The sequence below is a fragment of the Danio rerio genome, chromosome 15 (assembly GCF_049306965.1).
Source record: "Danio rerio strain Tuebingen ecotype United States chromosome 15, GRCz12tu, whole genome shotgun sequence".
Classification (NCBI taxonomy): Eukaryota; Metazoa; Chordata; class Actinopteri; order Cypriniformes; family Danionidae; genus Danio; species Danio rerio.
Window position 1 is genome coordinate 28,151,554 of NC_133190.1, and position 12,831 is coordinate 28,164,384.

At 39.0% G+C, this 12,831-nt stretch overlaps 2 protein-coding genes across 4 annotated transcripts in view; one reads left to right on the top strand and one right to left on the bottom strand.

Moving 5' to 3' along the window:
* Positions 1–12,831, bottom strand: part of tp53i13 (tumor protein p53 inducible protein 13) — a 732,349-nt gene that overhangs the window by 103,489 nt on the left and 616,029 nt on the right. The gene's annotated exons all lie outside the window — the stretch shown is intronic.
* On the top strand, positions 848–12,457 carry hic1 (hypermethylated in cancer 1). Of its 3 annotated transcripts, none has more exons than NM_001002314.2 (2): positions 848–1,033; positions 7,741–12,423. In NM_001002314.2, exon 2 carries the CDS (start codon positions 7,758–7,760, stop codon positions 9,969–9,971), a length of 2,214 nt encoding a protein of 737 aa, NP_001002314.1. In that variant the 5' UTR covers positions 848–1,033; positions 7,741–7,757; the 3' UTR covers positions 9,972–12,423. The 3 variants fall into 3 exon arrangements, with proteins under 3 accessions (NP_001002314.1, NP_001410788.1, XP_068069610.1); NM_001423859.1 differs by lacking the exon at positions 848–1,033 and adding an exon at positions 2,785–2,972; XM_068213509.2 differs by lacking the exon at positions 848–1,033 and adding an exon at positions 2,931–5,589 and having other exon boundaries at positions 7,741–12,457.

Here is a 12,831-nt window from a genome sequence, read left to right on the forward strand (position 1 = left end):
GATGAGGAGATTCTCCAATGAGTAAATTGTGCTTTGAATGTAAAACGCTATAAATGTAAGGAATTATTATTAGTAAAAGAAAGAAAAAAAAGGAAAGAAATATTAAAAGAAATAATGATTGGATTGTAAACTACAAAAAAATGTACATTACAAAAACTTCTATTTATGAATGAAGAACAGGTGAAATTTTTTGTTTTCATCATAATCACACCATAGCCTACCTAAAAATAAAGAAAACTTTACAAAAATAATTAAAATTGAAGACTAATGAAATAAGAATGGTCAATTAACACACAAATAAAGGAATAAATAAAAAGAGATAAAAGAAAAGAAAGATGAACAAAACAAAAACGAAATGATCTGTGGTTAAAAGAAAATGACACTATTAAAGCAAATGAGTCCATCAAACAAACAGCTTGTATACTTAAAAAAACAAATCGTTGCATCTACTAAATTTCTTTTAAGGTAAATGGTTGCAAACTATTTATATGGATTGAATTTAAACAAATAAAATTTAATAATGTTACTTGATTTATTTAAATTCAGACAAAATTTGTTTGCAACCATTTAAAAAAAATAGAAATCCAATGAATCATTTTTTTCAGTCACATGCGAATTTGACCTTAGCTGTGCACTGAACTCTGCCACGATTAGTCACACCCATGAACAAATAATTTCTGCTGAACGTATGTCCTTCACCGGTGTGCCTCGCGATTATTCCCGGACCTCTCCCCACCGTGAGCTCGTCTAATCAACGCCGGTAGGTGTCGCTGCGCGCGCAGCCTGCAGGACTCCAGGAGCCGAACGCCAATCAGAGCCATCCAGATTCTCAAGTGTCCGATCCACTCAAACACGAGCAGAGCGGGACACAAGCGGAGCAGGCTAAAGGACAAGGGACAACGCGGAAGAAGCTGGAAACACCGGGGAAAGTTTACGTTTTAAAAAGGGATTTGGACGACTGGGGATTCTGGGACGGGGGAAATCCCGTAAGGGGAAAGTCGAGATCGGCAGGAGCATCAGACATGAATCCGAGGTGAGTTTGTGTTAATGCGTGTGTGCGCGCTGTGAGATTTACCTGCGGCGCGTTCAGGTGTGCACGGCGAGCGCGTGCCAACATACTTACCTGATGGATGATGATGATGATGATGATGAGGGTGATGATGATGACGACGACTAACGCTCGTGCTGCAGGCGTGTCAGGACAGCGGGAGATATAACTTTTTGTGCTTCCATGTGGTTTTTAAATAGCACTTATAATGTATCTTAAAATAAACAAACCATTTTGAAAATGTTGCATAACAGCAAACTTAAATAAAGGCTTGTCAGATTGTCAGCGGCCAGAATGCATTATTTATTTAGGCTGCCTATTTCATTTGGTCTGCGTGATTAATCAAAACTGATTAATAGGCTATATGTTCCTAAATTGACAGTGCAAACTGGGATTTTTTCTTTCGCCTTTTAAATGAGTTTAATTGTTCTTCGGAGATTAAAACAGACTAGTTTTCGATGTAAAATGATGGATTGGTGTAAATCGGTGTTTTGGTTTCTGTGTTTTGAAGTATCAGTGTGACTCTAAAGAACTAGAAAGACAAACAGACGATTATAAAATCGCTAGTATCTATTTATTTGTTAAACGTGTGAAACTGCATGACACAGCGTATTAAAGGGCCATGACTTTTGACAATTACTCAATATGTTCGAGTCTTCATTTTTAGAATAATCAATTAATTAAATAATATTGACACGTAGGCATTATTACTAAAGATAAATCATTATTAAAACTCTCACAAATTTCCAGTGGTAGAATTATGTCGTATGTATATCAGTTGAAGGAAAACGCATCAGTTTGTGTGAAAGATGCATATTTGTGTGAAAGATTGTGAGACTTATTTTTAATGGATAAAAGATAATACTGATGCTACAGATAAACAAATTAAATAATTTGTCCAGACAACTGTTACACTTAAAACTTCTCAAATAGGCTATAGTGTGGATTGCAAGTAGGCCTATTTGATAGAAAAAAAATATAGAAATACAAACATCCTTTGAAAAGAAGTGATTTGATGTATAACATGGCATTTTTTTTTTAAATAATGGCCTAACAGACCATTGTGGATTTGTAAAACTCATGTTAACACCATGATCCTTTTTTGAAGGGTCGTGCAACTAATTATATTAATTTATTAAGATTTTAACTAAAATATGAGTTGATAAAACATTTTTTTGTGCAGCTAATTATATTAAATGATTAATGTTTAAAAATAAACTATGAGTACGCAAATGCTCATCAGTGTTTGTGTGTAAACATTGACAGGTAGCCTACAATCTTGCGCAGAATCATATTTACTTTCCTAAACAATATTATTATGAACTCTACGCAAAAGTTACGTCCACCGTCAATCATGTTAACGTTCACAGCCATAACAACAACATAAAATATGCTGTGATATACAATGAAACGCCTGTCTCTTTAAGACGAAGCCTCGACGTGTTGAAAAGTTCAAGTTGGGGTCACTGTAAGTTCCTGCCCTCGATTTTACCTTTTAGTTTTACTCTAGACTGACATCACGAGAGGCGCTAAAACACACTTGCGACCCAGCAGCCCATTATCATCTCTAGTCGCATTATTACATCCATGCAAAAATAGCCAAGAAAATTGCCAAACACACAAAAAACGAGGAAAAGTGATGCAGGAGTACGCACGTATTTTTATAGGAGGAGTGAGTGAGCGAGAGAGATAGAGAGAGAGAGAGAGGGAGGAGGGAGAGAGAGAGAGCAAGAGGGAGGGCGAGCAACACGAAATTCATTGCAATTAATAATAAAAAAGAGTTGGCAGTCGTGCTCGGAAAACTGGCATGGTTTTTGGGAGGCTGGCAGTTCAAAGTTGAAACGTCAGAAATGACTCCAAAAGACTGTTGAGATGATCATTAAGGGAGACTTAGATCGGATGGCAGAAGAGATCGGGCATCCAGGTAACGTTCAATGCTCTTTATATTTTAACTAGCTACCGCTTCTTTATCAGCACTTTATTGGTGTATTTATACACAGTAAACTGTGTATTCTCTGTTTAATCTTTATTTGCGTTTAGATTTAAGTTCACAAATTGAGACGATTGTTTGTCATACAGTTTTTACTCCACTTTTCTGTCTGATACCAACTGATGGATACTGTTTTCAATGTGAACACTCTTATATTTCAGAGAGATTAAGAGTTAAAACAATATTTAGGGACGTTTTTTATGTATTTAACTTGAGAAGGCGAACAAAGGAACCCGATCAGAAATAGTCAAGTTTATAACCGCATTATGAGTAAAGTGTTGTCAGTACCCAGTGGTGTGATTTCGTATGGCGGTGTGCTAATCACTGTGCCGGGGCTTTCAGCTCATCTTTAATTGAGAATTCATGGTGCTTCACATGCGACTGATTTGACTTTAAAGAGAGTGATTTGATTCTAAACACATCCGCGTGGTGTTTTGCATGCAAATATACAGACAGAAAGTAAATTAGGAATTTAAATTCAGCATGTTTAGCCAGCCTTAGGTGGTTGGTGTCACTAATAGTATGTGGACAAAACATTTACGGTCGAGATAAGTTCACAAAAAACTAAAATGTTTAACAGACTGAGGGAATAGTTAGAATGCTTTCATTGTCAAGCTTACATTTCTAAACATCATGCACAGTTTGCTTGCAATAATATTGATAAGTTGTAATATATGTTTTCATTTCCACTCTAAATAATAAATTTTAATTTAACATGCAGTCACATAGTTGTTCTTCTAATCTCTCTATATACTCAATACAGCAGTTTCTTATAAGCTTATAAAACTGATCGATGATGTGAGATGTGGCTAGAATAATTTCATATCATCTCTGATCATGGAGGCCACATATAGGGATGGTGAACTATCCTCCCAGTTGTATTTATGAATGAATATCCAGAGCTGCGTGAGCTGATGGAGCGCGCGAGAGAGACTGATCGCAATATAAGAAGAGCTGTGGAAGAGAAAGCCATTCAGTAGCGCATGGTATGATATGCTCTTTTCCCAGCTCTTACCTTCTAAATACATGAAAAAAAATGCTCGATAAACCTCATGTGTTTTGTTTTAAACCACTTAAACAGGCACGATCCAAGACAAATGCTCGTTTCTTGGCGCCAAGGTTTTGCGCTTGCAGGTTTTACCTACCATTCACAGAAACTTGTGTTAGGAATTAGTAAAACTTTTAAATTAAGTTTTGAGAAACTCTGTTAAAGCACCTAAAACTGACACAAATGTAAAAAATATATATGATAATTATTAAATAAATAAATGTCTCACACATGCAGCTAACTGCCCGAATTACAACTTTATTCTGCAATCGAATTAAAGGGCCGGCATTTATTAATTATAGCCTTGCCTAATTTGCTTACATTTGTTTATTGTATTACGTGGCATTCCATGCTCTCACAAACTAAATCAAACACAATATCTGAATATTTCTTGTTTACTACGCCACAGTTATTTTAAAAGATATGCATATGACCGATTGACTGTTTATTCCTTAAAGGTACGTTAGACTCATTGTAAGGGATAAATCTTTAGGGAGGACGATTGCGGTAAAAAAAAAGGGATGACAGACCGAGGGCGGAGAGAGAAAGAGAGAGAGGAAGTCTTAAGAACACAAGCAGACCCTTGCCTCACCCCTAAACCAGCAAAATGACAACAGAGACAAAACACAGGGCTAATGAATACCAAAGCACTTAAAATATGACCTGCACTGTCTTTAATCCAGTCTTGTATACCATACCAAATATAGCAAATAGACCAAGATGTCGCATGTATCGCACGCACAACTCAACTGATATATTTTTTATAGCTACTCATTTAATCAAATTAATTTTCTGTGTATCTTTTGTAAAAAATTTTTGAAATAACATAATAAGCTGTCAAAGTTTTCAAAAGGTCGGAATCAAAACTCTTGATTGAGAAGTGATTAATTAAAATGAGATCTGAATATCAAATGAGATTAAATTCAGTAATATTGCATAAGTGCGTTTGTTAGACGCAATAAAGCTGACATTGTTGAGAGGATGCAAGTGTTTACGCTTAAAGTTCAAACAGTCGTTTTAAAACATGAGTTATATCTCTCGTCACTTCCTTTTTAGTTTTAATGCGTTGAACGTTTCAATCGTCTCACTCTCAGTTTTTGTATTCAGTTTGTTGTTAAATTAGAGCCGATTTCTTCTTAAAAACTTTCACATGAAGCTCTTACCACAGTCCTTACTTTCAGGCCTTTTTTCTTTATTGTTTACTCTTTCCTTCGATTTTGTCATCTTAATAGACGTTCCTGAAAGCAGCAGGTTTAGGACAGAACGGTGCGATAAATCATGCGCTGCTTTCTAAAACTCACACGGCTAATGGAAAGACTGTGAGCCAAAAATGGCTCATCACCTTAAAATACACCTGTCAGTGATGAGACGTGTCCGTGGGCAGCAGGGGAGGAGAAGACACAGCTTTAGAGCTTTTATTAAGACTAGGCGCTGAGGAGAGGTGCGGACTGAGAGGAAATGTTGCGGCTGATGTTTGTTTGGTTGAGCTGCTCCATTGTTAAGGTAACTTGGCCTGCAGCAGGCAATTAATAGCATGTCATATTTTTGTTTCTATGTGTTAAGATAGTGTACCTCCTTATATAATTACAAGCTAATCAGTTATCGTTTAAAATATGTTAATTAAATGGCGCGCGCTTGGAAAGAAAACTGAACTGATGATTCATAAATTGGAAAAAATTGTAAGCAAATGTTCAGACTTAATGACATAGGCCTAATGAAGGTACAGGTGCACTGCACACCACAAATGGCCTGTCGGCATTTTCACACAAAAAAGTAAATGTTCAGGAATCATTTAAAACATTTGCTTCGCTTCTGAATTTAGTCGTCTGGATCTGTGTTGAAAAAAAAATATTTTCCCCACACAGATATGTAAATGTTTTAGCACTTGTCTAATTGGAACGTTAAGACACAAATATGTATACAGATAATTGTTTTATAAATCTATGTATACAGTCAATTGTTTATGTACTTAAAATCTGGCCATGTATGGTTTCTCTGCCTCACCGTCTAACGGAGAAGCGCGCCTTCATGTTTGTTCAGTGCGGCTATTCCTCTTCATTCAAGAGAGATAAATAGGCTGCAGTTTTTTATGTGCATCACTTTTTTTTTTACTGAATCAGGAATAGAAACCCGAACGTCATGTTTAAAGTGTTTAACCAAGGTGCAGACTATTAGCAGTATTGGTAGATCCGACCTGTCAAAATAAATTACAAGCAACATTTATTTGTTTTTGTGCATTTAGGCCTACGTTTCAATAGTTTATTTACGGTTAGTCTGATAAAGTTACCATAGCAACAGGTCTCGTGCATTCTGTTATGATCATTTTCGGACGGTTCATCCAACAAAACAATAGTAGGTTAACACACACACAAAGACAGCCAGCCTTAACTGCTTTGTGCAGCAAAAAGTTACAGGTTTACTGCATTTTGTTAGCTTATTCATCTGTTCATCATATAAATCCGGAGGGAAGCAAGTTTGTGTTATAGGCTGCAGGATTAACTATAAACTAGAAAAATAGCTGACAGACTATTTTCTTTCCAAACCTCTGAACGATATGAAATATTTCACATACTGTATATAATGTTTTATGGCAAATGTTTTTTTTTTTTTTTAATTCATGTTAGTAGCCGTGGTTGGTTTATGGGGTTGACTTGAATTGCTGGACTTAAGCGCTAATTAAATGGGAGCTTGTAACTACAAACTACAGTATTCATCTTAGAGGTTTATTTTATACAATGAAATAAACAATGAGAGGAGGAACTGATGTTGGGATGACTGTATTTATTTAGCTTCTTGTTTCCCATCAGTGAAACCAGCCCCTGAGGGACCCCAACTATCTGTTTTATCTCATATACAGAGTATTCTCATGTAGCAGTGTTTAAACAATATTTTCTGGTAAATTTGTAATGTTTATTTTGTTTGCATGAAAGGAATTGTTCTACTCAGCTTAGACTTTAAACTTGGCATTGTTGGTTTAATGTTTATATGTAGTAATTTGTAGGAAACCTCTGACAAGTGATCTTTTAAAAATGATTTGATTTGTAAGTCACACTTCTAGTATACCACAGCAGTGTGTCCTGTCATGAATTTGCTGCATTTTTTTGTCCCTGCTGGTTTATGCCTGCTGTTCATCACACTTGCAAAACCTTCAGTCTGACTTTGTTTAAAACTCCACACACCACCTCTGGAATTCTTTATCAGGAAGACAGCAATATGAAAACATGTTTATACTGGCATTTTTCCTGTCTTTTTTTTTTTGTTAACGGCACTTCACTAAGTTTAAAACATGTGGCTTTGTATCTTGATAATGACAAAACCATTGCAGTCTCACTTGGTCAACTATAGCTCACTTTTATGGAGTCGTTCTGATGCTTGTTATATTAAAGAGAAAGCTGAATTATTTGCCCTCAGTACCCTATACCTAAACATCTACAAAGATGTCAAAGAGTAAATGAAGAAGCATTTTAATGGGTATAAATATGCTGTCAATGGGTCTTATATTTTATAAACACCGAGACAGACATGTCCTCTTTTATCAGAGTACTCAAAATAAATAAGCAAAATTCAGCCGATTTATGCTTGTAAAAGTGGTAGTTATTGTCTGCAATACATTTCTGGCTTCTGCTGAACTGCTTCATTTCTCTTCTGTTTCAGGTATTGGTCTGAACTCGATGCTGGATGCCATGGAAGTTCCAAGTCATGCTAGGCACCTCCTCTTGCAATTGAACACACAACGAACCAAAGGCTTCTTGTGTGATGTTATTATCGTGGTGCAGAATGCACTGTTCCGTGCTCATAAGAACATCCTGGCAGCCAGTAGCCTCTACCTTAAGTCTCTTGTTGTTCATGACAACCTTATCAATCTGGACCATGAGATGGTCAGTCCAGGTGTGTTTCGAGTCATTCTTGACTATATCTACACAGGACGTTTAAGTGAATGTGACCCCACCTCTCCAAATGAGCCAAATATAGGGGCAGTGTTGGCAGCTGCAAGTTACCTGCAACTTCTGGATCTGGTCACCCTATGCAAAAAGAAGCTGAAAAAGAATAGGAAGTACCATTTAAGTCATAACCCTACATTTTTATCGTACAAATTAAGCCTCAGTGGTGTGGGGGGAGGACCGTTTCCAATATCTACCCCTGTCATCCACCCTTGCCACACTGTAGTGACCACCCCACGACCTACAACATTAGAGGACCTGCCCTCCATCCCACTGCCCCCCCATGCGGGAGAAATTTATGCACCAGCTCCCATCAAGGGTCCACCACCTTACCCCCCAACAAAGGCATCCCTGTCACCACAGTCCAGTCTTTGCTTGCCTCCCAATGAAAGGAATTGTTCATCGGTTTATGGCCTTGACCTGTCTAAGAAAAGCCCAAATTCCCAGTCTCAGCTTTCTTCTGGCAATCCCCACTTGATCTCTTCACTCCACCCAGATGAGGAGCCTGAAGGCGAGCTTGACCAAAGTACCAGTCCCATGCTCAGTCCCAACGATGGTTCTAGAAAAATGGACACAGGCCATCATATGGGGTCTCTCACCCCACACCCCTTCCCACTACCCAACCATCCACTTGCACCCAATCTTCCCCATCTGCATCGTTCTCAGGGACAGGAACAGTACCCCTGCCCTCCAAGCCCAGAACCCATAGAGGACACCAGAGATCAGCGACGCGATGCTTCCAACATCTATCGGTGGGTGAAGAATGAGCCTTCCAACCCAGAGGATGAAGATGAGGACGATGAAGAGGATGACAGTGGGGGAATGGGTGAGCAGGATAAAGAGAGACATCACCAGCACATGAACCACCATAAAAGCAATGAGGAAAAACTGAACACAAATGAGCGGGGCTATGACAGAGGGACCTGCGATGATGGCGAGGATGAGAATGGAACTGGCAGCGAGGAAACCGGAAGCAGTGAGGGTCGTCCATCTCCTCCTGTACCAGGTGGAAGGTATCACATGCCATATGAGCCAGAGAGTTTCGGAGATAACTTGTATGTGTGCATCCCCTGTGACAAAGGCTTTCCCAGCTCAGAGCAACTCAATGCACATGTAGAAACCCATACAGAGGAAGAGTTAAACAATGGAAGTGAGATGGACAGCAGCAATAACAGCAACAGTAAACCTACTACTGTCCGTGCACCTACAAGCTTGAACAGCTCTAGTGGCCTCCACAGCCCTTACCACGATGGCAAGTTGGCACAAAACCTCCATTCCATTGGTCTCGGGGAGATCATTCGACCATATCGATGTTCTTCCTGCGACAAGTCTTATAAAGATCCTGCCACCCTGCGGCAACATGAGAAAACCCACTGGCTGACACGTCCATACCCCTGTAGCATCTGTGGGAAGAAGTTCACCCAACGTGGTACCATGACACGTCACATGCGCAGTCACTTGGGCCTTAAACCCTTCGCCTGTGATGCCTGTGGCATGCGCTTCACTCGGCAGTATCGTCTGACGGAACATATGCGCATCCACTCCGGAGAGAAGCCCTATGAGTGCCAGGTGTGTGGAGGCAAGTTTGCTCAGCAGCGCAACCTCATCAGTCACATGAAGATGCACAGCAGTGGAGCTGCTGGCGGAGGACTAACTCCTGACGGGAAGCTGAAGATAGACTTCTCTGAGGGGATTTATCCTCTGAGCAAGTACACAGCTGAGCATCTGGGTCTGAAGCAGGAGAAAACCTCAGACCTTCTTGCAGCTTCTCAACACCTCCTTGCTGATGCCAAGGCCATGGAGAGCCTCTACCCGCTGTCAAAACTGGCTGTAGATCAACTCGGCCTTGCCCACAAAATGGACATCCTGAACTCGTCACTTCCACCCACTTCCCAGCAGCTCTCAGCAGAGTCCCGCACCATTGATCGCTACTCTCCCAGCTAGAGGGGGGGAACCACTAACTTTAATTTCCAAAGAGACATCACTGTATACCAATCACAGTATTCAACTCTCACCTCATCGTCATGTGGACCTGCACCTCAATGGAGGCCAAAAAGACTTGGCCGTACAAATGCACACAAACTGTGTTTATTTCTGAACGTGCCTTTCTTTGCAGATTTTGCAGTATTTGCATTTCTTAAAATGACTTTCCTAAAAGGAGTAAAAATGCTTTATTTATAATCTGTTTTGACCGTTGGACACTCAGTTGGACACTCAACAATGCAGTATTTATATAAAAAATTACTTTTTTGTTCAATTACCGAGCCAAATAACCAATTGAAAACCAAAAAGAGATTGTTTTTATTTATTTTTCCTGTCATTTTTCTTTTTTTTTATATGTTGGAAAAGCCAAAGAAAAAATGTCAAATGTTACAAAAGAGAGTTGCAATCGTACCCTAAACCTGTGTACTAAGTATTATTGGTGTATATAGAATGAAAAGCACATATGAACAATATTCAGGGCTTCTGTCCAGATCGGAGATGGAAATCTGGACCAAAAGAAAAAGCCAAATCTTTGGGATTTTATAGTAATTGGAGGACTTTTTATAGACTATTTCTCGGAGTACTGGATCACCTGTATCTGATTTTCCAGCTTTGTGAATATGGCCCAGTTTTTTTCTGTACTAAAGGGAGCAACTAACTGAAGAGTGTTTGTTCCAGGATTTAGGTAAAGTGATCTTAACTTTTCTCTGCATTGATGTAGTTATCCCCTTCAGCGTGGAATAAGAGTTCACAGAGAGTGCCGTTTAAATTTTTTCTGGCGGTCAGGTGTATGGTCTCAAGCTATTTAGTGTCTTTGTTTCCTTTCCTCCAACGCCAAGTGCCTTTAGCCTATTGAAAAAGTAGCAAGTACTGCCCTGTGATCTCACAACTGGAATATCTCTGTGCATATTCCGATCATGATACAACAATTCATGTCCACGTGTTTCAGTCCATCTGGTGAGACAGACTAAGCATGGGTGGTGCCTTTGAAAGTGCAGTAATATTTACAGCAGAGTCCATATGCCTCGGTTGTATTGCAGCCGAGCCCTTTGAAAGATTCTCTGCATGACTAGATGTATAACAATCACAACAAAGGCACTTTGTGTATATAAACCAAACAGTAACATTTTGTAGGTCAGTGGTCTCAAACTTAATTGCTCGAGGGCCACAGCTCTGCATAGTTTAGCTCCAACCACCTCCACCTCACACCTGTTTAATAGTCTCTTGAACACCTTGATTAGCTGTATCAGCTGTGTTTGATTAGCGTTGGAGCAAAACTGTGCAGAGTTGCGGCCCTCCAGGAACCCAGTTTGATACCTATGTTGTAAGTGATTGATTCGGCAACACATTTAAGACCTTTCCTTATGTGAAGTGTTTGAAATGGTCTGCTCAGCTCTATTTTGGCACAGTTAAATTCAGGCTAACAAGACAGCTTTAATCCTGTGGTGCACACACGTAGAGCTGCTAATGTGACAACCATCAGAACATGAGGAGCATGACTCTCGATCTCTGATACTGTGGGTGCAGATAGCAGCAGCTGCTCCACTCAGGGTAAGCCCTGTGAAATTTCTGATTTTCGAAGACTATCCGCGCTTGTCTGTCTCACTGATGTTAGATTTTCTGCCAGTTGACCAGGCCCTGTGATCTGAACATACAGCCTAATCCCCAGGCTACCGCACTAATATACCATAAGCTACACTTCAAACAATCAATCCTTCATTTCTTTCAACACACATAAAACATAGTAGTCTGTTACGGTTGCTTCCTTGTTTTTTTTGTAGTCTTTCTTAAATAGTTTTACAGGGGATGTCAATGTTCTGATAATGAGAAACGACACCCACTGTTTTTAATTCCAAAGATCACTCCATGATGACATTTTCATCTTTTCCTCTGCCAAACCTTAAGTGAAAAAAATTGTTAACCACTAGTTAACAATTACAACCTCAGCTGGTGAATGTGAAAACTTAAACCACAAATGCACTGTGAAAGAACTAACTTTAGAACTTAGTGAATATTGAACATGTAATTTGGGACAAATTACCTGGGCTTTACTCTATTCTGTTTGTTTTTTGGTCATACCAAACTCTCTTAATCAAATCAAAATGACATTGGTGCTTACCTCAGGACTGAGCCTATCATAGTGTGGGTGACACAATGCTTTAGCAATAGTTTAATACGAAAACTCACATAACTGCTCTCTGTCTTATACAGTAAAACTCAAGCACACTTTCTGAAGGGATTCTTAATGTTTTTTTTTGTGAACCTGTGGTGATTTTTCAATGCTAAAATGTATTTTTGAAATGATTATTTGATTGTTTTTTTTCTGATTAGCCTATGCAACTGTCTGTTTTTACATTACAGAAAATACTGTAGTTACACAATGAAATGGTAAATAATTGAATTACCATAAAAGGCAAATTTGTAAATTAAAAATGATTTCTTGATAAGAATCAGTATGTTTTTCTGTGCACTTGAAGGTACTTAAGACTTATTCGGCGCAGTTTCAAACTCTAAAAGAAATGCCAGACAGCAAGTCCGATTGCTGTTAACGTTATGCTGTATAAGAAATGTTGTGTGTTTATCAATAATTCGCTCGCAATGATAAACACTTGGCCGAGTTGGTAAGGAGGGAAGCATAGTTTCTGAAGTTGATTGACCCATTTGTTCTGGGCGGGCCTGCAGAAACTTCAGCTGACCTTTTTGCCGAGAGGCAGGATTAGACTCCCAGTGAGGTTTTGTATACATGTACTATTAAACCACACGCATGAAAACCAGCTTGTTTGGGGCGAGACAGATGCTGAAATTTCCCAACACTCTTAAG